General features: G+C 43.3%; 2 protein-coding genes across 2 annotated transcripts in view; one reads left to right on the top strand and one right to left on the bottom strand.

The window, feature by feature from the left end:
* Positions 1-5,305: 5,305 nt before the first annotated feature.
* FAHD1 (fumarylacetoacetate hydrolase domain containing 1) lies at positions 5,306-14,241 on the top strand. Its single transcript, XM_073558424.1, has 2 exons — positions 5,306-5,391; positions 13,280-14,241. The coding sequence occupies exon 2, from the start codon at positions 13,305-13,307 to the stop codon at positions 13,965-13,967; it is 663 nt and encodes a 220-aa protein (XP_073414525.1). The 5' UTR covers positions 5,306-5,391; positions 13,280-13,304; the 3' UTR covers positions 13,968-14,241.
* MEIOB (meiosis specific with OB-fold) overlaps positions 14,209-24,907 on the bottom strand; it is a 23,224-nt gene continuing 12,525 nt past the window's right edge. Inside the window, exons 6-11 of the mRNA XM_073558698.1 lie at positions 23,835-23,930; positions 23,341-23,442; positions 21,816-21,969; positions 20,733-20,919; positions 20,486-20,572; positions 14,209-14,339 (exon numbers count right to left, since the gene is read on the bottom strand). Of these exons, the coding sequence (XP_073414799.1) occupies positions 14,232-14,339; positions 20,486-20,572; positions 20,733-20,919; positions 21,816-21,969; positions 23,341-23,442; positions 23,835-23,930 (734 nt within the window). The 3' untranslated portion in view covers positions 14,209-14,231. The remainder of the gene's footprint in view (positions 14,340-20,485; positions 20,573-20,732; positions 20,920-21,815; positions 21,970-23,340; positions 23,443-23,834; positions 23,931-24,907) is intronic.

Below are 24,907 nucleotides of genomic sequence, written 5' to 3'. Positions count from 1 at the left end.
CAGCTCTGGGGTATAATACAGGATGTAACTCAGGATCAGTAATGTATAAACACAGTGACTGCACCAGCAGAATAGTGAGTGCCGCTCTGGAGTATAATACAGGATGTAACTCAGGATATGTAATGTATGTACACAGTGACTGCACCAGCAGAATAGTGAGTGCAGCTCTGGGGTATAATACAGGATGTAACTCTGGATCAGTAATGTAATATATGTACACAGTGACTGCACCAGCAGAATAGTGAGTGCAGCTCTGGAGTATAATTCAGAATGTAACTCAGGATCAGTAATGTAATGTATGTACACAGTGACTGCACCAGCAGAATAGTGAGTGCAGCTCTAGAGTATAATACAGGATGTAACTCAGGATCAGTAATGTAATGTATGTACACAGTGACTGCACCAGCAGAATAGTGAGTGCCGCTCTGGAGTATAATACAGGATGTAACTCAGGATATGTAATGTATGCACACAGTGACTGGACCAGCAGAATAGGGAGTGCAGCTCTGGGGTATAATACAGGATGTAACTCAGGATCAGTAATGTAATGTATGTACACAGTGACTGCACCAGCAGAATAGTGAGTGCAGCTCTGGGGTATAATACAGGATGTAACTCAGGATCAGTAATGTATAAACACAGTGACTGCACCAGCAGAATAGTGAGTGCCGCTCTGGAGTATAATACAGGATGTAACTCAGGATATGTAATGTATGTACACAGTGACTGCACCAGCAGAATAGTGAGTGCAGCTCTGGGGTATAATACAGGATGTAACTCTGGATCAGTAATGTAATATATGTACACAGTGACTGCACCAGCAGAATAGTGAGTGCAGATCTGGGGTATAATACAGGATGTAACTCAGGATCAGAAATATAATATATGCACACAGTGACTGCACCAGCAGAATAGTGAGTGCAGCTCTGGAGTATAATACAGGATGTAACTCAGGATCAGTAATGTATGTACACAGTGACTGCACCAGCAGAATAGTGAGTGCCGCTCTGGAGTATAATACAGGATGTAACTCAGGATATGTAATGTATGCACACAGTGACTGGACCAGCAGAATAGGGAGTGCAGCTCTGGGGTATAATACAGGATGTAACTCAGGATCAGTAATGTAATGTATGTACACAGTGACTGCACCAGCAGAATAGTGAGTGCAGCTCTGGGGTATAATACAGGATGTAACTCAGGATCAGTAATGTATAAACACAGTGACTGCACCAGCAGAATAGTGAGTGCAGCTCTGGGGTATAATACAGGATGTAACTCAGGATCAGTAATGTATAAACACAGTGACTGCACCAGCAGAATAGTGAGTGCCGCTCTGGAGTATAATACAGGATGTAACTCAGGATATGTAATGTATGTACACAGTGACTGCACCAGCAGAATAGTGAGTGCAGCTCTGGGGTATAATACAGGATGTAACTCTGGATCAGTAATGTAATATATGTACACAGTGACTGCACCAGCAGAATAGTGAGTGCAGCTCTGGGGTATAATACAGGATGTAACTCAGGATCAGAAATATAATATATGCACACAGTGACTGCACCAGCAGAATAGTGAGTGCAGCTCTGGAGTATAATACAGGATGTAACTCAGGATCAGTAATGTATGTACACAGTGACTGCACCAGCAGAATAGTGAGTGCAGCTCTGGAGTATAATACAGGATGTAACTCAGGATCAGTATTGTAATGTATGTACACAGTGACTGCCCCAGCAGAATAGTGAGTGCAGCTCTGGGGTATAATACAGGATGTAACTCAGGATCAGTAATGTAATGTATGTACACAGTGACTGCACCAGCAGAATAGTGAGTGCAGCTCTGGGGTATAATACAGGATGTAACTCAGGATCAGTAATGTAATGTATGTACACAGTGACTGCACCAGCAGAATAGTGAGTGCAGCTCTGGAGTATAATACAGGATGTAACTCAGGATCAGTAATGTAATGGATGTACACAGTGACTGCACCAGCAGAATAGTGAGTGCAGCTCTGGAGTATAATACAGGATGTAACTCAGGATCAGTAATGTAATGGATGTACACAGTGACTGGACCAGCAGAATAGTGAGTGCAGCTCTGGGGTATAATACAGGATGTAACTCAGGATTAGTAATGTATGTATACAGTGACTGCTCCAGCAGAATAGTGAGTGCAGCTCTGGCGTATAATACAGGATGCAACTCAGGATCAGTAATGTAATGTATCCACATAGTGACTGCACCAGCAGAATAGTGAATGCAGCTCTGGAGTATAATACAGGATGTAACTCAGGATCAGTATTGTAATGTATGTACACAGTGACTGCACTAGCAGAATAGTGAGTGCAGCTCTGGGTATAATACAGGATGTAACTCAGGATCAGTAATGTAATGCATGTACACAGTGACTGCACCAGCAGAATAGTGAGTGCAGCTCTGGGGTACAATACAGGATGTAACTCAGGATCAGTAATGTAATGTTTGTACACAGTGACTGCACTAGCAGAATAGTGAGTGCAGCTCTGGAGTGCAATACAGGATGTAACTCAGGATCAGTACTGTAATGTTTGTACACAGTGACTGCACCAGCAGAATAGTGAGTGTAGCTCTGGAGTACAATACAGGATGTAACTCAGGATCAGTAATGTATGTACACAGTGACTGCACTAGCAGAATAGTGAGTGCAGCTCTGGAGTACAATACAGGATGTAACTCAGGATTAGTAATGTATGTACACAGTGACTGCACCAGCAGAATAGTGAGTGCAGCTCTGGAGTATAATACGGGAGGTAACTCAGGATCAGTAATGTATGTACACAGTGACTGCACCAGCAGAATAGTGAGTGCCGCTCTGGAGTATAATACAGGATGTAACTCAGGATATGTAATGTATGTACACAGTGACTGGACCAGCAGAATAGGGAGTGCAGCTCTGGGGTATAATACAGGATGTAACTCAGGATCAGTAATGTAATGTATGTACACAGTGACTGCACCAGCAGAATAGTGAGTGCAGCTCAGGGGTATAATACAGGATGTAACTCAGGATCAGAAATGTATGAACACAGTGACTGCACCAGCAGAATAGTGAGTGCCGCTCTGGAGTATAATACAGGATGTAACTCAGGATATGTAATGTATGTACACAGTGACTACACCAGCAGAATAGTGAGTGCAGCTCTGGGGTATAATACAGGATGTAACTCTGGATCAGTAATGTAATATATGTACACAGTGACTGCACCAGCAGAATAGTGAGTGCAGCTCTGGGGTATAATACAGGATGTAACTCAGGATCAGAAATATAATATATGCACACAGTGACTGCACCAGCAGAATAGTGAGTGCAGCTCTGGAGTATAATACAGGATGTAACTCAGGATCAGTAATGTATGTACACAGTGACTGCACCAGCAGAATAGTGAGTGCAGCTCTGGAGTATAATACAGGATGTAACTCAGGATCAGTATTGTAATGTATGTACACAGTGACTGCCCCAGCAGAATAGTGAGTGCAGCTCTGGGGTATAATACAGGATGTAACTCAGGATCAGTAATGTAATGTATGTACACAGTGACTGCACCAGCAGAATAGTGAGTGCAGCTCTGGGGTATAATACAGGATGTAACTCAGGATCAGTAATGTAATGTATGTACACAGTGACTGCACCAGCAGAATAGTGAGTGCAGCTCTGGAGTATAATACAGGATGTAACTCAGGATCAGTAATGTAATGGATGTACACAGTGACTGCACCAGCAGAATAGTGAGTGCAGCTCTGGAGTATAATACAGGATGTAACTCAGGATCAGTAATGTAATGGATGTACACAGTGACTGGACCAGCAGAATAGTGAGTGCAGCTCTGGGGTATAATACAGGATGTACTGTAACTCAGGATCAGTAATGTATGTATACAGTGACTGCTCCAGCAGAATAGTGAGTGCAGCTCTGGAGTATAATACAGGATGCAACTCAGGATCAGTAATGTAATGTATCCACATAGTGACTGCACCAGCAGAATAGTGAATGCAGCTCTGGAGTATAATACAGGATGTAACTCAGGATCAGTATTGTAATGTATGTACACAGTGACTGCACTAGCAGAATAGTGAGTGCAGCTCTGGGTATAATACAGGATGTGACTCAGGATCAGTAATGTAATGTATGTACACAGTGACTGCACCAGCAGAATAGTGAGTGCAGCTCTGGGGTACAATACAGGATGTAACTCAGGATCAGTAATGTAATGTATGTACACAGTGACTGCACCAGCAGAATAGTGAGTGCAGCTCTGGAGTATAATACGGGAGGTAACTCAGGATCAGTAATGTATGTACACAGTGACTGCACCAGCAGAATAGTGAGTGCAGCTCTGGAGTATAATACAGGATGTAACTCAGGATCAGTAATGTAATGTATGTACACAGTGACTGCACCAGCAGAATAGTGAGTGCAGCTCTGGAGTATAATACAGGATGTAACTCAGGATCAGTAATGTAATGTATGTACACAGTGACTGCACCAGCAGAATAGTGAGTGCAGCTCTGGAGTATAATTCAGAATGTAACTCAGGATCAGTAATGTAATGTATGTACACAGTGACTGCACCAGCAGAATAGTGAGTGCAGCTCTAGAGTATAATACAGGATGTAACTCAGGATCAGTAATGTAATGTATGTACACAGTGACTGCCGCAGCTAAATAATGAGTTCAGCTCTGGATAAGATACTGTATAAAAGTGAACCTATGCTACAATAAGTAAGATATTATTTTTACTTGTCCCTTAATGACTAATGATCGTCTCATGAAAGAGTTCAAAGTTTAGCTCCATTATCCCTTTAATACATTTACAGATTGTGGCAAAATTATGTATAATGTGCACGTTTCTGACACTGGCGGGAATTAAGAAAATTTCCTTCTTTTTTAGCCTTTTCTTAAAAATCTTCTTTCAAATCTATACGGAAAATATAAACCCTGTATGCGTGTAGATATAATAACATAATATACATTTGCAGCAGATCTCTGCCCTGACTAAGAGGATTTATTTCACAACTGAAGACTACTTGTTTGATGCTGTAGTAAGGTTAGGGACTGGGAATATTACAAAGTGACAACCCCTATAAACGTATTGGAAGTATCCACCAGCCATGGCTGACAGGCAGGATATTAGTGTCTGTGTATGGACTGCACCATTCTGCAGCTTGTGCAGGGGGTGCTCTGTCTTCTTTGTACATTGCAGTTACATTCTGTTCAGCTGCCTTTGGTGAATAGTTTGGGGTCAGTGACATGCAGGGTTAATAATACACGGATTTATGGTGTGGCTAATCAGTACATCCCTCCCTTAACCTCCCCCTCAGACACTTCCTGTTCCTCCATGTGCACTGGAAGGTAAGAGCTGCTCTCTGGGCTGGGGGTCATTTACTTTAAATTGTATATTATGCTGCATTTTTAGAGAAGTGGACGGAACAGATCTGCTGAAAGGTCACAGGATAGTTACACTTCAAGGTCATCCTGAAAGCAGAGGCAAAGCATCATGGGACGTGTAGTTTTAAAGCCTGAGATCAGTCACTGCTGGATTTGAGTATTTAAAGGGACACTTCATAAAGAACTAATGTTCCCTGCAAGTCACCTCCTCTGCACGCTACTGCAAAAACACTTAAAGAATCCCCCAAAATGCTTATTGTGTCTCATCTGCAATATTCTGTTTTCTAGCAGCTGGGGGGGGGATATATGAATAGCCGCCTCCAGCCCTTATATCTAAAGGGTTAATCCCACCTTCATAAATGGGTATTGTCGGCTAGTTCTCGGAAATTCAAGCACTTTTGCAATTTACTGTTTATTAAAAATGTTAGCCGTTCTTGAGATATTAACACTTTTCGTTACAGCTCGTTGGCTTGGAGACCAACCACTGCTGCCAGACTGCAGGACGCGTGCACTGTTTTGTAGCAGGAGCGCGCTGCTACCGCCTGATTTCAGCCAACTTCAGCACAGTGCTTACTAGCTGGACAGCAAAGTGGTCGGTCTCCAAGGCAACGAGCTGTAAACAAAAAGTGTTCATAGCTCAAGAACGGAATCAGAGTTTAGTGAGCGGTGAAGTGTAAAGCAATGAACAACCTCCTTTTCCCATAAAAAAAAACAAATCTACAAGATAGATGACAAATGATTGCTGAGGGTCAGACTTCTAGGACCATCTCTGATCACAAGAGCAGGAGTCCTAAAGTCACCTGTGTGAATGAAGTGGTACTGAGCATGTGCTGCCGGCTATAGCAGAGGTGGTTGGTTGCACATGCTCAGTGCCACTTCATTCTTACAGGGAACTTTGGATCAGGATGTATGTCATGCTGCTTGAAGGTCAGGCGTTAGTTTAACACACCCGGTTCTCTTCAAGAAGGTCAGTCTTTAGGACCTCCCTCTATAGGACATTCATGTGTTTTAGGAAGTTCTCTATAAAAAAATTGCAGTTCCGAGGTTTCTAAGGTGTCTAAGGAAATCGAAAGTTGTAATCAGTTCCTGTGCATTTGCCATAACTGTACAAAATGGGAATACCCTTTTAAAGGGCTATTCCAGAACAATAAAATTAGGATAGGGGCTAATTGCTGAGGGTTCGATTGATAGGACCCCTTGCAATACTGAGATTGGGGCTCCCGTTTTGAATGGAGCATAGAGGCGTTTGCTCGACCTCCACTCAATTCATTGTCTATGGCTGTCCTATAGACGCGTGTTCTTGGGTCCCAAAGCCCCAATCTTGGGATCACAAGTTATCCGGATAGCTAGTTTTTTTGGGGGTTGAAAAACCCTTTAACATGACTACTTCATTACAAAAATTTAGTTAAGCAGGGCTGTGGCTAAAAGCTGAAGGAGCAAGCAGAGGTGTGACTAAATATGAAGTAGTTAAGCATGGGTGTGGCTAAAAGCTGAAGGGCTAAGCAGAGGTGTGACTAAATATGAAGTAGTTAAGCAGGGGTGTGTGTTATGATTGAGTCACCGTAGGAGGCAAAAACAGAAATGCTAGCCAAGTCCTGAAAACCAGAGAAGTTGGCAACTATCAGATTGCAGACCCCTGAACCTATCAACACAACTAGCAGTAGCCGTGGGGGGTTCCTACGATGACCTAGACCCCTCGATCACAGCCGGAGAGATACATAGGCCTAAAGAAGGAAAGGGGAAATCTAACTGCCCCAGAGCAGACCCCAAAGCAATAGGCAGCCCCCCACATATAATGACGGTGAAGCAAGATGAAAACACTTACACAGACAGAAAGACAGGCTGAGCAAAGACGGGGCCCAAAAACTACCTAGATAGGAACGGATAGGAAGGCTGCTGTCTGCAATCTGCCAAAACCCTATCAGAGACAAAAGCCAACAAGCTGATATAAAAATGGCCCTGAAGCAACTAAGCTTCAAAAACTAAATCAGCACTCAGGTACTTTCAGAAGACAGAACTCACGGAACACTGCACACTCCAGCAGGGAGTGGCAGAATCCAAAAAGCAAGAAAAACAAAAACAAATCTTAGATGCAAAAAGGCAAAACAGAAAACTTAGCTTTAGGAGAGCAGGAATCAGACTGGTGTCCAAGAGTCCACAGAGAAATCACCCGCAGGGCAAAAGGGCGTAGGCTGCCTTAAATCCAGTCAGTGACTCCACTCAGCCAATCGTCTTCATTAGTCCCAGGTGCCTGATAATCAGGCTCACTACCTTCCTTCACTAGAATAGGGAGTTCACCAGGCCTCAGTGACGGAGGGGAAAATGAACTCACAACAATACCCCCCCCTTGAGGAGGGGTCACCGAACCCTCAACAATGCTACCAGGGCGATCAGGGTGAGCCCGATGAAAGGCACGCACCAATCTTTTGGCATGAATATCAGAGGCAGAGACCCAGGAATTATCCTCCTGACCATAACCCTTCCACTTAACCAAATACTGGAGTCTCCGTCTAGCCAGACGGGAATCCAGAATTTTCTCTACCTCATATTCCAAGTTACCTTCAACCAATACAGGGTCCGAAGGTGCCACCTCAGGCACAACTGGCTCAACAAACCTCTTCAACAAGGACTTATGGAACACATTATGGATCTTAAATGTGACAGGAAGAGCCAAACGAAAAGAGACCGGATTAATAATCTCCAAAATCTTGTAAGGTCCAATAAATCTAGGCTTAAACTTAGGAGAAGCCACCTTCATAGCAATATTTTTTGATGATAACCACACCATATCACCAATCTTAAACTGGGGACCAATGGTCCTATGTCGATTGGAAAACCGCTGGGCCTTTTCCTGGGAGAGAGATAACTTATCCACCACTTGGTCCCAGATCTGGTGCATTCTCTCCACCACAGTGTCAACACCTGGGCAGGCAGAAGGCTCCACCTGCCCTGAAGAAAATCGAGGGTGAAAACCAAAGTTACAAAAAAAAGGTGACATCAAAGTGGCAGAACTAGCTCTATTATTTAAAGCAAATTCGGCCAAGGGCAAAAATGAAACCCAATCATCCTGATCAGCGGAAATAAAACATCTCAAATACGACTCCAAGGTCTGGTTTGTTCTCTCTGTCTGCCCATTGGTCTGAGGGTGAAAAGCAGAGGAGAAGGACAACTGAATTCCCAACTTGGAACAGAACGTCCTCCAAAATTTAGACACAAATTGAACTCCTCTGTCAGATACAATGTTCTCAGGAATCCCGTGCAAGCGAACCACCTGTTGCAAAAACAGAGGCACCAACTCAGAGGAAGATGGCAACTTAGGGAGTGGTACAAGATGAACCATCTTAGAGAACCTATCACAAATCACCCAAATAACAGTCATTCTTTGAGAGACCGGCATATCAGAGATGAAATCCATTGAAATATGGGTCCATGGCCTCCTGGGGACCGGCAAAGGCATCAACAACCCACTAGAGCGAGAACAAGATTTAGACCGGGAGCAAGTCCCACAGGACTGCACAAAATTCCTGACATCATGAGACAAGGTGGGCCACCAAAAAGAGCGACTCACCAGATCTCTAGTACCAAAAATACCTGGATGACCAGCCAATGCAGAGCAATGAACTTCAGACATCACTCTCTTCTTCCACTGGTCAGGAACATACAACTTTCCACTGGGGCAACGCTCAGGTTTGTCCTCCTGGAACTCTTGCAGAGCAAGTCTCAAATCGGGCGAGATGGCAGAAAGAACTACCCCTTCGCCTAAGATGGTGGCAAGCTTGGACACCACAGGAGAATCAGCAAAGAAACTCTTAGAGAGGGCGTCTGCCTTGACATTCTTAGTTCCAGGAAGGAAAGAGACCACAAAATCAAAACGTGTAAAAAACAAGGCCCACCTAGCCTGTCTAGGGTTCAAGCGTTTAGCCGACTCTAGGTAAATCAAATTTTTGTGGTCAGTGAGGACCACAACTTGATGTTTGGCTCCCTCCAACCAATGTCTCCACTCCTCAAATGCCCATTTCATGGCCAACAGTTCCCGATTCCCCACATCATAGTTACGTTCAGATGAGAGAACTTACGGGAAAAGAAAGCACAGGGATTAATTTTAGATGTTACCGGATCCTTTTGGGACAACACCGCTCCTGCACCAATCTCAGAAGCATCCACCTCTACCTGGAACGGGAGTGAGACATCAGGTTGCCGCAGAACCGGGGCGGAGGTAAATCTACGCTTCAGCTCCTGAAAGGAAGCAACCGCCTCCGGAGACCAATTCAACACATCCGCACCCTTCCTGGTCAGGTCAGTCAATGGTTTGGCAATACTAGAAAATTTTGCTATAAATTTCCGATAAAAATTAGCAAAACCCAAAAACTTCTGGAGGGCCTTCAAAGAAGTGGGCTGAACCCAATCATAAATGGCCTGTACCTTGGCCGGGTCCATTTCAATAGTTGTCGGAGACAAAATAAATCCCAAAAAAGAAATTCTCTGTACTCCAAAAAGGCATTTTGATCCTTTGACATACAGAGAATTCTCTCTCAAGATCCGGAACACAGTCCGAATATGTTCCACATGAGAATCCCAATCCTTGGAGAAGATCAAAAGATCATCCAGATAGATAATCAAAAATTTATCGACAAAGTCTCGGAAAATATCGTTCATGAAGCACTGGAAGACAGAAGGGGCATTAGTGAGCCCAAAAGGCATCACCAGGTACTCAAAATGTCCCTCCGGAGTATTAAACGCCGTCTTCCATTCATCCCCCTGCTTAATGCGGATAAGATTATACGCCCCCCTGAGGTCAAGCTTGGTAAACCAGCAAGCACCTCTGACTCTAGAGAATAGATCCGAAATCAGGGGTAACGGATACTGATATTTAATAGTAATTTTATTGAGGGCACGATAATCAATACAAGGCCTTAAAGAACCATCCTTCTTGGCCACAAAAAAAAAACCGGCACCTAAGGGTGAAGAGGATGGTCTAATATGACCCTTCTCGAACGCCTCCTTAATATAGGACCGCATAGCCTCGTGCTCGGGTACAGATAAATTGAAGAGCCGACCCTTAGGAAATTTACACCCCGGGTTTAGTTCAATTGCACAGTCATAACTCCTATGAGGAGGCAAGGACGCAGACTCATTCTCACTAAATACATCATAGTAGTCCGCCAAATAGTCAGGAACCTCATGCGACTGAGGAGAGGTGGAAAAAACCGGAGCCTCACTAAAGGTACACCGGCAACCCCAACTCACCACAGACACAGACTTCCAATTCAAAACTGGATTATGAATCTGCAACCAGGGAAACCCCAGAACAACGGCATCATGCAGACCATGCAACACCAAAAATCTGCAATTTTCTTGGTGGTCTGGGGCGACCCGCATGACCAACTGGGTCCAAAACTGAGGTTTATTTTTAGCCAGAAGGGTAGCATCAATCCCCCTCAAAGGGATAGGAGTCTGCAGAGGTGGCAACGGAAATCCACAACGTTTAGCAAAATCCAAGTCCATTAGGTTTAGCGCTGCTCCCGAATCCACAAAAGCCTTGGCCTCAAAATGTGGACAGGGAACAGATCAGAGTAATCGCCAAAAGAAACTTAGGCTGAACCCCACCAACAGAAAACGTGTGTGCAAAGCGTTTCTCACGTTTAGGACAAACAGAAGTAACATGTGAGGCATCTCCACAGAAAAACCACAGTTTATTACGCCTTCTGAATTCCTGACGTTGCGCCTTAGACAAAACTCTATCACATTGCATAGGTTCAGACGTCTGTTCAACCGGTGGCAACACCTCTCGTGTAATCCTGCGTTCACGTAAACGCCGATCAACCTGAATGGCTAAAGACATAGAATCGTCCAGACCAGAGGGAACAGGAAATCCCACCATAGTATCTTTTACGGCTTCTGACAAACCCTTCCGAAAGAGAGCAGCCAAGGCACTATCATTCCAGGTAGTAAGGACCACCCACTTTCGGAACTTTTGACAGTACAACTCTGCAGATTCTCGACCCTGGTTCAATGCTAACAGGGTCTTTTCAGCCTGATCAATAGCATTAGGTTCGTCGTACAGCAACCCCAATGCTTGAAAAAATGCGTTCACATTAGTCAGAATAGGGTCATCTGGTTTCAAAGAAAACGCCCAATCCTGGGGATCGCCGCGCAGCAAAGAGATGACAATTTTAACCTGCTGCGCGGGGCTCCCTGACGAGTTAGGCTTCAAAGCAAAAAATAATTTACAATTATTTTTGAAGCTCAAAAATTTAGATCGATCCCCAAAAAATACATCAGGTGTGGGGATCTTTGGTTCAACAGCATGTGAACGAGCAAGATAGGCGGAAATTCCTCTCACTTCAGCAGCGAGCTGCTCCATACGATCAGACACTTGCTTTATCTCCATTGAGAGAAAAAAAAAAAAATTCCCCTTACGGCCTCAGAGATATAGAGGAAAGAATATACACACACCTTTTTTTTTTTTTTTTTTTTTTTTTTTAACACAATTCTTTCCTGCTATTGAGTACCCCAGGATCTGCGGTTTGGGCGGGTGATTCTGTTATGATTGAGTCACCGTAGGAGGCAAAAACAGAAATGCAAGCCAAGTCCTGAAAACCAGAGAAGTTGGCAACTATCAGATTGCAGACCCCTGAACCTATCAACACAACTAGCAGTAGCCGTGGGGGGTTCCTACGATGACCTAGACCCCTCGATCACAGCCGGAGAGATACATAGGCCTAAAGAAGGAAAGGGGAAATCTAACTGCCCCAGAGCAGACCCCAAAGCAATAGGCAGCCCCCCACATATAATGACGGTGAAGCAAGATGAAAACACTTACACAGACAGAAAGACAGGCTGAGCAAAGACGGGGCCCAAAAACTACCTAGATAGGAACGGATAGGAAGGCTGCTGTCTACAATCTGCCAAAACCCTATCAAAGACAAAAGCCAACAAGCTGATATAAAAATGGCCCTGAAGCAACTAAGCTTCAGAAACTAAATCAGCACTCAGGTACTTTCAGAAGACAGAGCTCACGGAACACTGCACACTCCAGCAGGGAGTGGCAGAATCCAAAAAGCAAGAAAAACAAAAACAAATCTTAGATGCAAAAAGGCAAAACAGAAAACTTAGCTTTAGGAGAGCAGGAATCAGACTGGTGTCCTAGAGTCCACAGAGAAATCACCCGCAGGGCATAAAGGGCGTAGGCTGCCTTAAATCCAGTCAGTGACTCCACTCAGCCAATTGTCTTCATTAGTCCCAGGTGCCTGATAATCAGGCTCACTACCTTCCTTCACTAGAATAGGGAGTTCACCAGGCCTCAGTGACGGAGGGAAAAATGAACTCACAACAGGTGTGGCTAAATGCTGAAGGGATAAGCAGAGGTGTGTCTAAATATGAAGTAGTTATGCAGGGGTGTGGCTAAATGCTGAAGGGCTAAGCAGAGGTGTGTCTAAATATGAAGTAGTTATGCAGGGGTGTGGCTAAAAGCTGAAGGAGCAAGCAGAGGTGTGACTAAATATGAAGTAGTTAAGCATGGGTGTGGCTAAAAGCTGAAGGGCTAAGCAGAGGTGTGACTAAATATGTAGTTATTAAGCAGGGGTGTGGCTAAATGCTGACGGGATAAGCAAAGGTGTGTCTAAATATGAAGTAGTTATGCAGGGATGTGGCTAAATGCTGAAGGGATAAGCAGAGGTGTGTCTAAATATGAAGTAGTTATTCAGGGATGTGGCTAAAAGCTGAAGGAGTAAGCAGAGGTGTGGCTAAAAGATGATGTAGTAAAGCAGGGGTGGGGATCACGTAACTCTGAAGCCAAACCTAATTTGTTCAGTTTTATACAATTAATAAATTTATGTTTTTCTATTTGTAGTTTCATCTAAGTCCAAAAAAGGATTATGGCCTCCTCTAAAAATTTTACTCGGTTTTGGGAATGGGGCAGAAAAATTATTTGTGTTGGCAGGAATTATATTGAACACGCTAAAGAGCTGAAGAACGCGGTGCCCACAGAACCAGTTCTGTTCCTCAAAACCCCTTCGGCCTATGTGCGGGAAGGAGCTCCCATCCTTATGCCATACTACACCAATAATCTACATCATGAAGTTGAACTGGGAGTGGTGATTGGCAAAGGAGGCAGAGATATAGCCCAGTCGAGTGCGATGGACCACGTGGAGGGCTATGCCCTGTGCCTGGATATGACAGCTAGGGATGTACAGGACCAGTGCAAGCAGAGAGGACTTCCCTGGACTTTAGCAAAAGCCTTTGACACGTCATGCCCGGTCAGTGACCTGATCACCAAAGATACTATAAAGGACCCCCATAATGTAAAGATATGGCTGAAAGTCAATGATATCCTCAGACAAGAAGGAAGCACGTCGTCCATGATCTTTTCCATTCCTTTTCTCATAAGCTACATCAGCAGAGTCATCACCTTGGAAGAAGGCGACCTTATACTAACGGGGACCCCGGAAGGTGTAGCCGCTGTGCAGGAAAACGACGAGATGGTGGCAGGAATTGATGATATTATTAGCATGAAGTTCCACATTAAGAAACAGTCCTAGTAAAGTTTTACAATTGCTTAAAGTATAATTCTGGTCCCTAAAATTTTATTTTCATACATTCCATGAAGATTTATTATTAATAGAACGTAATTAATACTATGTAAATAACTTTAGCAAATGTTTTTTTTATTTTTGATTTACCAACATGGGAACCAAAAAAAAAAAATTCTAATATCTTGAACAGTTGCTTTGTTTTAGAAAGTGTGCATGCAAACATTGTGTGAAACAGAACTTGGATAGGTTAGGGTTAATATTAAAATGTGATTAACCCATAGAGGCTTTGGCGTGCTTTGCTGCTTCATTAGGATCTGCTGCTTTGCAGGACAAAATGGTGACGCGCAGTCCATTCCTCGAGTTGCTTGCGATAGCAGCCTGAAACGGTAGAAAAAAAATACAAGTATCTGCCTTATAAATATATCGGGGGGAAGTGTAATATGGGGGATGCTGATCTCATAGGAGCCCATGACCATCCCTATTGTTGCACCTGGTATAATAGAGGAGCTGTGAGCATAGCCAATGTAGGTGTAAACTACGGCACGTGGCAGACGTTTATGCTAAATTTCTTTTTCTTTACCCTCTTATTTATTTTATATTTATTTATAATAAAATTAATATTGTATTTATATATTTATTTCATAAATGTATTTTTTTATCTTTTATATATTTATTTTTTTTATATTTTATTTATATTTTTTATTTATTTTCTTTTATATTTTTATGTAGTTATAATAACATGTATATTTTATTTATATGTTTATGTTAAATGTATTTTTTTACTTTTTATATTTTTTTTATATATAGTTTTGTATATTTATATTTGTATGTATTTATTTATTTTTATTTTTTTCCATATTGCTATCTATATTTAAAAAAATGAAATTTATTTTATTGGTTATTAGGCCTAATTTTACCTTACTTCTTGCTCTTCAAATGGACATTAGGAGCAATGGATAGTCTCAGGACGCTATTTCTTTTTATAGAAATGTTATCTGAGCATGCTCTGATGTGGACAAAAGTCATGATAAAGATGGTAGGAGGGGGTGAGCTGTGACATCACCTATTGTGAGTGGTGGATCCTGTGTTTTCTACTGTATATAGAGGTGTTATTGATAATTGTAAAAGGAGAAGGAGGTTAGCTGTGACATCACCTATTGTGAATGGTGGATGCCATGTCTACTGTATATAGAGGTGTTAGCAGTCATTGTACAGGAGGAGGAGGAGAGCTGTGACCTCTGTTGTGAATTGTGAATCTTGTTTTGTCTGCTGTATATAGAGGTGTTATCGGTAATTGTAGAGGAGGAGGCGGTGAGCAGTGACATAATCTATTTTAAATGGTGAATCCTGTGTTGTGTTATCTTCATCATAATCCTATTTCTATAATAATAAATTTTATTTCTATAGCGCCGACATATTCCGCAGCACTTTACATTTCAGAGGGGACTTCTACAAACGATAGACATTACAGCATAACAATAATCACATAGATCATAACAGATACCAAGAGGAATGAGGGCCCTGCTCGCAAGCTTACAATCTATGAGGAAAAAGGGAGACACGAAAGGTGGGTGGTGACAGTTGCCCTGATTGTATGGACCAGCCATAATGTTAAGTGTGTAACAGTACAGACACAGAGGGCTAATGGATGCATAAAGCATGTGGGAACATGATGCGGAGAACCTGGTCATGGTAAAACTTTTGGCTGTGTCGCACAGGGATAGATTAGGTTAATGTGTTGAGGCGGTAGGCCAGTCTGAATAAATGCGTTTTCAGGGCACGCTTAAAATTGTAGGGATTGGGGACTAATCGTATTGACCTGGGAAGTGCATTCCAAAGAATTGGCGCAGCACGTGTAAAGTCTTGGAGACGGTAGTGGGAGGTTCTGATTATTGAGGATGCTAACCTCAGGTCATCAGCAGAACGGAGGGCGCGGGTAGGGTGGTATACTGAAACAAGGGAGGAGATGTAGGGTGGTGCTGAGCAATGGAGGGCTTTGTGGGTGAGGGTAATGTTTGTACTGGATTCTGGAGTGGATGGGTAGCCAGTGTAATGACTGGCACAAGGTAGAGGCATCGGTGTAACGATTGGCGAGGAATATGATCCTGGCTGCAGCATTCAAGACAGATTGGAGGGGGAGAGTTTGGTAAGAGGGAGACCGATTAGAAGAGAGTTACAATAGTCAATACGAGAATGAATAAGAGAAACAGTAAGAGTTTTTGCGGAGTCAAAAGAAAAGGTCAAATTCTAGAAATGTTTTTGAGATGCAGATAACAAGAGCGAGCCAGTGATCGGATGTGGAGGGGCAAAGGAAAGCTCGGAGTCAAGTATGACCCCAAGACAGCGGGATTGTTGCTGGGGAGTAAAAGTGGAACCACACACAGAAATGGTAATGTCGGGTATACAGTGCCTACAAGTAGTATTCAACCCCCTGCAGATTTAGCAGGTTTACACATTCGGAATTAACTTGGCATTGTGACATTTGGACTGTAGATCAGCCTGGAAGTGTGAAATGCACTGCAGCAAAAAAGAATGTTATTTCTTTGTTTAATTTTTTTTTAAATTGTGAAAAGTTTTTTCAGAGGGTCATTTATTATTCAACCCCTCAAACCACCAAAATTCTGTTTGGTTCCCCTAAAGTATTAAGAAGTATTTCAGGCACAAAGAACAATGAGCTTCACATGTTTGGATTAATTATCTCTTTTTCCAGCCTTTTCTGACTATTTAAGACCCTCCCCAAACTTGTGAACAGCACTCATACATGGTCAACATGGGAAAGACAAAGGAGCATTCCAAGGCCATCAGAGACAAGATCGTGGAGGGTCACAAGGCTGGCAAGGGGTACAAAACCCTTTCCAAGGAGTTGGTCCTACCTGTCTCCACTGTTGGGAGCATCATCTGGAAGTGGAAGGCTTATGGAACTACTGTTAGCCTTCCACGGCCTGGACAGCCTTTGAAAGTTTCCTCCCGTGCCGAGGCCAGGCTTGTCCGAAGAGTCAAGGCTAACCTAAAGAACATCTCTAGAATCCGCCCTTTTCTCACCATGGAAACAACAAAAACTCTCACTGTCGCCCTGATCCACTCCCGCCTAGACTACTGTAATGCTCTATTAATTGGCCTCCCTCTCACTCGACTCTCCCCTCTCCAGTCTATCCTTAATGCAGCAGCCAGGGTTGTCCATCTGGCTAATCGTTTCTCAGACGCGTCCGCTCTTCGCCAGTCGTTACACTGGCTACCAATTCATTACAGGGTACAATTCAAAGTACTTGTTCTCACCCACAAAGCTCTCCACAGTGCGGCACCCCCTTACATCTCCTCCCTCATTTCTGTCTATCGGCCTAACCGACCGCTGCGCTCTGCAAATGACTTTCGACTAACCTCTGCCCTAATCCGTACCTCCCACTCCCGACTCCAAGACTTCTCCCGTGCTGCGCCAATCCTCTGGAATGCTCTACCCCAAAATATTAGGACCATCCACAATTTGCATAGTTTTAGGCGCTCGCTCAAAACACATTTGTTCAGAGCGGCCTATCACATTCAGTAATCAAAGTCATGTTTGTGTGTGTGTAGCCCATTCACTATCTCCATCTAACCCCCACCCCCTGAAGATGGCTGGACCGTCATTGTAAATACATAATTGTAAATACAAACCTGTGCTTTGTATCCCCCCCACCTCATTGTAGATTGTAAGCTCCACGAGCAGGGTCGTCTTATTTCGCTTTAATTATTGTATTGTTAACGTTGTTACTTATGACTGTTGTGTTTGAAACTGTTCAACTGTAAAGCGCTGCGGAATATGTTGGCGCTATATAAATAAAGATTATTATTATTATTATTATTATTATTATTAACCCAAGGACAACAAGGAAGGAGCTCCGGGAAGATCTCATGGCAGTGGGGACATTGGTTTCAGTCAATACCATAAGTAACGTACTCCACCGCAATGGTCTCCGTTCCAGACGAGCCCGTAAGGTACCTTTACTTTCAAAGCGTCATGTCAAGGCTCATCTACAGTTTGCTCATGATCACTTGGAGGACTCTGAGACAGACTGGTTCAAGGTTCTCTGGTCTGATGAGACCAAGATCGAGATCTTTGGTGCCAACCACACACGTGACGTTTGAAGACTGGATGGCACTGCATATGACCCCAAGAATACCATCCCTACAGTCAAGCATGGTGGTGGCAGCATCATGCTGTGGGACTGTTTCTCAGCCAAGGGGCCTGGCCATCTGGTCCGCATCCATGGGAAGATGGATAGCACGGCCTACCTGGAGATTTTGGCCAAGAACCTCCGCTCCTCCATCAAGGATCTTAAGATGGGTCGTCATTTCATCTTCCAACAAGACAACGACCCAAAGCACACAGCCAAGAAAACCAAGGCCTGGTTCAAGAGGCAAAAAATCAAGGTGTTGGAGTGGCCTAGTCAGTCTCCTGACCTTAACCCAATTGAAAACTTGTGGAAGGAGCTCAAGATTAAAGTCCACATGAGACACCCAAAGAACCTAGATAACTTGGAGAAGATCTGCATGGAGGAGTGGGCTAAGATAACTCCAGAGACCTGTGCCGGCCTGATCAGGTCTTATAAAAGACGATTATTAGCTGTAATTGCAAACAAGGGTTATTCCACAAAATATTAAACCTAGGGGTTGAATAATAATTGACCCACACTTGTATGTTTAAAATTTATTAAAATTTAACTGAGCAACATAACTTTTTGGTTTGTAAGATTTATGCATCTGTTAATAAATCTTGCTCTTGTGTGAAGTTTGAAGGCTCTAACTTATTTGCATCGTATCAAACCTGCTAAATCTGCAGGGGGTTGAATACTACTTGTAGGCACTGTAGGTACATTAGTAACGGGAGGAAACACAAGGAGTTCAGCCTTTGACAGGTTCAGTTTCAGATATAGTGAGGACATGATGTTAGACACAGCGTTTAGACAATCGCCAGTGTTTTCTAGAAAGGCTGGCGTGATGTCAGGAGAAGAAGCGTATAATTAGGCGTCGTTAGCATAGAGATGGTACAGGAAACCAAATCTACTGATTGACCAATAGGGGCAGTGTACAAAGAGAAGAGGAGGGGGCCTAGAACCGATCCTTGAGGAACCCCAACAGTAAGGGGAAGATGAGAGGAGGAGGAACCAGCAAAAGATACAGTGAAGGAGCAGTCAGAGAGATAGGAGGAAAACCAGGAGAGAATGGTGTCCTTGAGGCCAATGGAGTGGAGCATAGTGAGGAGGAGCTGATGATCCACAGTGTCGAATGCTGCAGAGAGATCCAAGAGAATTAGCATGGAGTAATGACCATTTGATTTAGCTGTTAGTAGATCATTAGAGACTTTTAGTGAGGGCAGTTTCAGTAGAGTGTAAAGAGCGGAAACCGGATTGGAGAGGGTCGAGAAGAGAGTTATCAAAGAGATAGCGAATAAGACGGGAGTGGACCAGGCGTTCCAGGAGTTTAGAGATGAAGGGAAGATTAGAGACAGGTCTATAGTTTGCGGCACAGTTTTGGTTGAGGGATTTTTTTTTAAGTAGTGGATGTATGATGGCATGCTTAAATGAGGAGGGAAAGATACCAGAAGAGAGAGAGAGGTTATTTTAGTTAGGTGAGGGGTGACAGCAGGGGAAAGGGACTGGAGGAGATGTGACGGAAATGGGTCAGTGGTGCAAGAGGTTGGGCGAGATGATGCAAGGAGCCTGCTTACTTCTGTGACTGGTTCAAAATCAGAGAGTGAGCTAGATGCAGTGGGGGAGGGAGGACAGTGCATTTCTGTGAAAATAATGAGACTGCTGAAAAGTCTACTGTGCACAAGAAGTCTGAGTTTGATATATGGCCTAGTATCTTGATAATTTGTCCGTTTCATTAGCTATATTAAAAAACACTATCAGACATTTTTAAACTAAGTGTAATACTACAGGTGAATTTTATGGCCAGTCCTAAGTTCCTCATGGGATACCAGCTGTTCGCTGGGGTTTGTGATGGCAGCATCGTAGAGGATCATCAGGCTAACTTCATTTGCTATAAAGGGGATGCCTTGATGAGGACGCCATTAAAAAAAAAAAGAAAAAGTTTCATAAATAGAAGCCTTAACACGAATATAAACGGACTTTATAGAATCAAGGGACGGGGAAAAAATTACTGTTGTACTATTCAATCCAGTAAAAAGAGGGGGAAAAAACTGGCAGGCCCATTGTAAGTTGCAAAATCAAAGATAAATTCATGTCCATCATGGATGTGAACACATCCTAATGGCTAAGGGCAGCTACTGTGAGTTGTGCAAGAGCACAAAAGGTTCCAATTAGTGATTAATATATTGTCATTTGCAATTAAAGAGATCGTATATGAGATTAGTAAAGGAGATCGGCTATTTTTCCAGAAACCGCAAAAGGTATTAAGATGAATTGCAATACCAGATAAAGTCATCAAAATTGACTTGGCCAATATATTAATTGCGGTCAGTGCCAGGTCTGTGGTAATAAAGCTGGATGGAGCTAGAGAATCCTTTATGTGACACGATTTCTCACCTTCAGATAGATTTTGCAGCGTTCCAGTAGAAAATTCCATTTCAGCGACGTCTTCTGGTCTTCGGTTAAATTGAAAAATCCATCTACCTAAATCAAACATATGGAAATACGCCATGAGAAATCATTACTCGTACTCCGACGGCAGGGGGGGAAACGGCGGGCAATTATTCTTCCCCGGTATGGAAATTAGAAGTTGATGTATTATGCAGAGTCATTTTAAATGTAAAATAAGGACGGCAAAACTTACGGTGCATGATAATGTATCCTCTGCCGCCACGCCGGATAGGTTACCAGACAGCGTGCCGGTGTGATCGCTGATGTCTACTTGCAAATCCAGAGTTGTGAACACAGATTTAAGGTCTGCGGACGTCTCGTTGCAGAAGGTGTTGGTGCAGCCTTTTGATAGATCGGCCACTGGGTAATGGCATTGTGAGCTGCATGTAAAGCGATGGTAGATTAGGCGTCCGGAGATTAAAAAAAAAAGACTCAGTGTTGGTCCCTCCAGAAAAAAATACAACAATTTATGATGCAGGATTCAGGATGAAGTGCTGCCAGGGGTTCCAAGAGTGTGCATCTGAAAACAGTCTTGGAAAAAATAGGTCAAGCCATGGTCGATCCCAACCTAGGTAACACTCCCCACCATGGAAAAACGGCATCACTGGCAAACAAAGAGAATTGGCCGATGGAAAGGGAGTGGGGAACAAATATCAGGTAGCCATATTGGAGGAAGAATTGGAAATGAAATAATTATATGAAATTACAGGGCTTAAGCCTGAGGCTGCCACGTTTGTGTACAACCTGGTGTTTTCGGTATATCAATCATGTATTTAGTGATTGCATGATCGCTCAGTAGTGCAAGGTCCGGCTTTGGGCTATACTTCATATTTTTATACCATATTTTTTGGTTCACATATTTTAATGGTTTTTTGGGAAGGTCTTCTTCAAAATGTTGAAGATGACTGGCTAATATAAGGCAACTTTTACACATGCCGTTTTTTTGCAGCCCATTTTTGCTGGCCGTATTGCCGTGGTTTTTGCGGTCTCCCAAAAAAACATTTTGATCCGCAAATACGGTGTATTGCAAAAACAAGCTAACGTTTTTGCAGTACCGTTGATTTAAATGCAGGCCATAGCAAGCTCGATATTTTTTCACGGCCGTATATACGGCCCTCACGGCAATACGGGACACGGTGCTCCGATGTATTTTTGCGGACCGTTTTTGCGGCCCCATAAAAATTTATTGGGGTCGCAAAAACGGCCCGCAAAAACACGGCAAGTGTAAAAGTAGCCTTAAGGTGTAAAAAAAAATCTCCAGCTGTACATTACTCACCATCTATTTCTCACTATCTTATCAATGGTGGAATCAATATTCATCTTGGTAATAAAGGCAAAAGCAATTCCATAGACGGGATTATTCTTATCAGTAGACTGGAGAGCTCTCTCTTTTATCTGCCGTACGGTATACACATCCTTTATAGTCTCCACTAAAAAATAAAGATTATTGGTAAAAGGCATTTTTCCATCAGATTGGGGTCATGTGGTCACCAGTGTGGGCTTATCGGGGGCTCTTGTGGCAAAACTGATTGGTGGAGAACAATTGACAGGTCTCTGCTTCTTTATTACCCAACTGTAGCTCTTAGCTAACGTGACATTAAGTATTTGCAGCCGTACAGATTAGATATTATCAGTCAATACCATCGATTTCCATGAGACTGAAAGCCATATAATGTGCAAGATTTAGGAGGTGTCTTTGAAAATTTGTTACCCTTCATCCAAATTAGCATTTGTGAAGTCAGACACTGATGCTGGGGAGAGGCCGGGCTCACAATCTCTGTTATAGCTGATGGATGAGGTCGAGGTGGACGGGATATGTTCTTCCACCAAGCTCCCCGTCCATGTCTGTATGCACCTTGTGCACTGGGCACAGTCATGGGGAACAGACAGGTGCCTTCCCCAATCTGTTCACAAAAAGCTGAAGCTACAATTGTCCACAATGTCTTGTACTGAAGAATTAAGATTTTCCATCTAAGGATCCAAGGCCGACCCCTGATAAGAGCCCATAACATTATCTTCCTCCACCATCTGTACAGGGGGCACAATGCAGTCAGGGGGTAACGTGCTCCTGGAATCACCAAACCCAATCTCCTCTATCAGACATCCGAAAGAGAAGTGCAATCTGTCACTGCACAGAACATGTTTCCTCCAGAGTGTAGTGGTGGCAGCTTTACATCACTCCATCCGACGCTCGGCACTGTGCTTGGTGATGTACGGCTGCATGCAACTGCTCGGCCATGAGGCTCCTAGCAGGGCCCAGTGTTTGTGCTGATGGACTCTGCAGTTATGTAGTCAGTAGAGCATTAGTGACTTTTCTGCCCTGGTATTATTGAGCTCTGCACCACTGGCCAATCTGTCACACATTAGTAAAAGCAGACTGCAGATGTTATATACCAGGGGGCGAGGGGCCGGAGACTAAATACGAAGGGGGTGAGGGGACAGAGGTTATACACTGGGGGGCGAAGAGCCGGAGGCTATACACCAGGGGACGAAAGGGCGGCTGCTATACACCGGGGGGATGTTATACACCAAGGTTGGATGGGGGCGAGAGGGCCAAATGTTGTATACCAAGGGCAATGAGCGAGGGGTGGATGTTATACACTGAGAGTAAGGTGCCAGATGTTATACACCAGGGGCAAGGGGGCTTGTTGTTATACACTGGGGGCAATGGAGCTGGATGTTGTACACCAAGGCACTGGTGCCATATGTTATATGCTGAGGGCAATAAGCCTGAATGAGAAACCCAAATTCAATTATTAGGACGTGCAGACCAATTTTACCTGCTTTTCGATTCTACGTACATTTTATGGGTTCTCCAAAAGGATCCTCATTTTCTTCCACAAAAAGTCTACTCTCTGCGCAATCTCTTGCATATCTCAGTAAGGCGAACGCCTCCGGCATGTCTGGTGAAAAATAAAATGTAAAGTTGAACACAGTCATAGAAAATGCTGGAAAATAAAGTTGTTATATGAAGCTGGTAATCTGACCATGGATAACTCTCGGCTTTCTTCTTGATATAGGAAGACAGACATTATGTATATGACATTTATTACTGGAGCTTGAGAAATTAGTCCTGACAGTGTCAGACTGTGTAGGGACGCACCCTATTAAATAGGGAATAACAACGCCCAATTGTCAATTTATGCATACATTTCCAGGAGGAATAACAAATGACGTAGTGCAGAGTTCTAATAAATGATTTTTTCTTTATATTTTTTGGGGGGCATGGGAAATACAAGTAATTACTAAAACAGACATGCCAGTGCGTTCCCTTTAATCCTCATATAATCCTTACCTGGATTCGTTGTAAATATAGTCTTGGACACGACAGTTGCGACCATCGAATTTCGGAAGGAGTCGTAATTTATGCGTATCTCTGATGCAAATAAAACTTAACCGAATGGAACAGACTCTGATTAGTATCTCACTAGCAATGGTTAAACATAAGATTAGCAGATTGTAGAATTCTGGCAACCTGGTATCAAGTGATGTGATCATGTACCGTAGGACCACCAATAGGGGTCGTGGAAGACAACCCTTCTGTGCCAAGATTGGTGATTTAAAAAGGTTTTCCTTTTTTTCTGTTTTATATACTTGTTTGTGGATAGGAAATGATTTTACTCACCATCCCGCCTCTCCAGTGCTGCTGCTTTGGTGCTTCCAAATGGTGCAGCATTTCATCTAGTGACTGCTACAGGCAAGCACTGACCACCAAGGACAGTGATTGTCCGCAGCTCTCAAGTGAATGATGGAAGTGATGTCTTTGTTATAGGATTGGCGTAACGGGGGTTTGAATTGGTGAGAAATGGTTTTTCTTTTTTTTTAATTAAATTTCTTGATCTTAATTAAATTTCTTGATCTTAACCCAGTTTTTAGAAAACCCAGGAAACCTGTTTTAATCACCGTATAATGAAAAATTCTGCTAATTTCTATTGTGTTTCAGTCTCTGACCATTTCCAAGTTCTCTGCTTTCTTTCAAGGAGTACAAGCATTCTTATTTAAGCCCTCATTTGGCAGGCAGCTGTATTAACTGACTTCCCCCATAGACAAGGTCAGCATCGGACTGGAACACCTTGGGCCCACCAGAGAAAATCATTCTTGGGGCCCACTATGTAGCTACATAGAAATAAATACAAGACCACCAATTGTGCGGTAAACCATGCTATTATCCAGGTATAATATAAGGTAGTACAAATCTTAGTTATGTAGCAGGAGTTGGGGTAGCCTCCCTCATAGAATATAAAGCAGCCCCCTCATAGAATATAATGTAGCCCTCCATAGAATATAATGCTGCCCCCCTCATAGAATATAATGTAGCCCTCCATAGAATATAATGCTGCCCCCCCTCATAGGGTATAATACACCCCC

This window comes from Dendrobates tinctorius, unplaced genomic scaffold (assembly GCF_039654945.1).
Source record: "Dendrobates tinctorius isolate UK_male_01 unplaced genomic scaffold, ASM3965494v1 ptg000257l, whole genome shotgun sequence".
Classification (NCBI taxonomy): domain Eukaryota; kingdom Metazoa; phylum Chordata; class Amphibia; order Anura; family Dendrobatidae; genus Dendrobates; species Dendrobates tinctorius.
Note: the sequence above shows the minus strand (reverse complement) of the source record. Positions and strands in the feature narration are given on the sequence as shown.

Bases quoted from the DNA above. Each gene is read 5' to 3' on its own strand.
- FAHD1 (XM_073558424.1), top strand. From the start codon at position 13,305: ATGGCCTCCTCTAAAAATTTTACTCGGTTTTGGGAATGGGGCAGAAAA.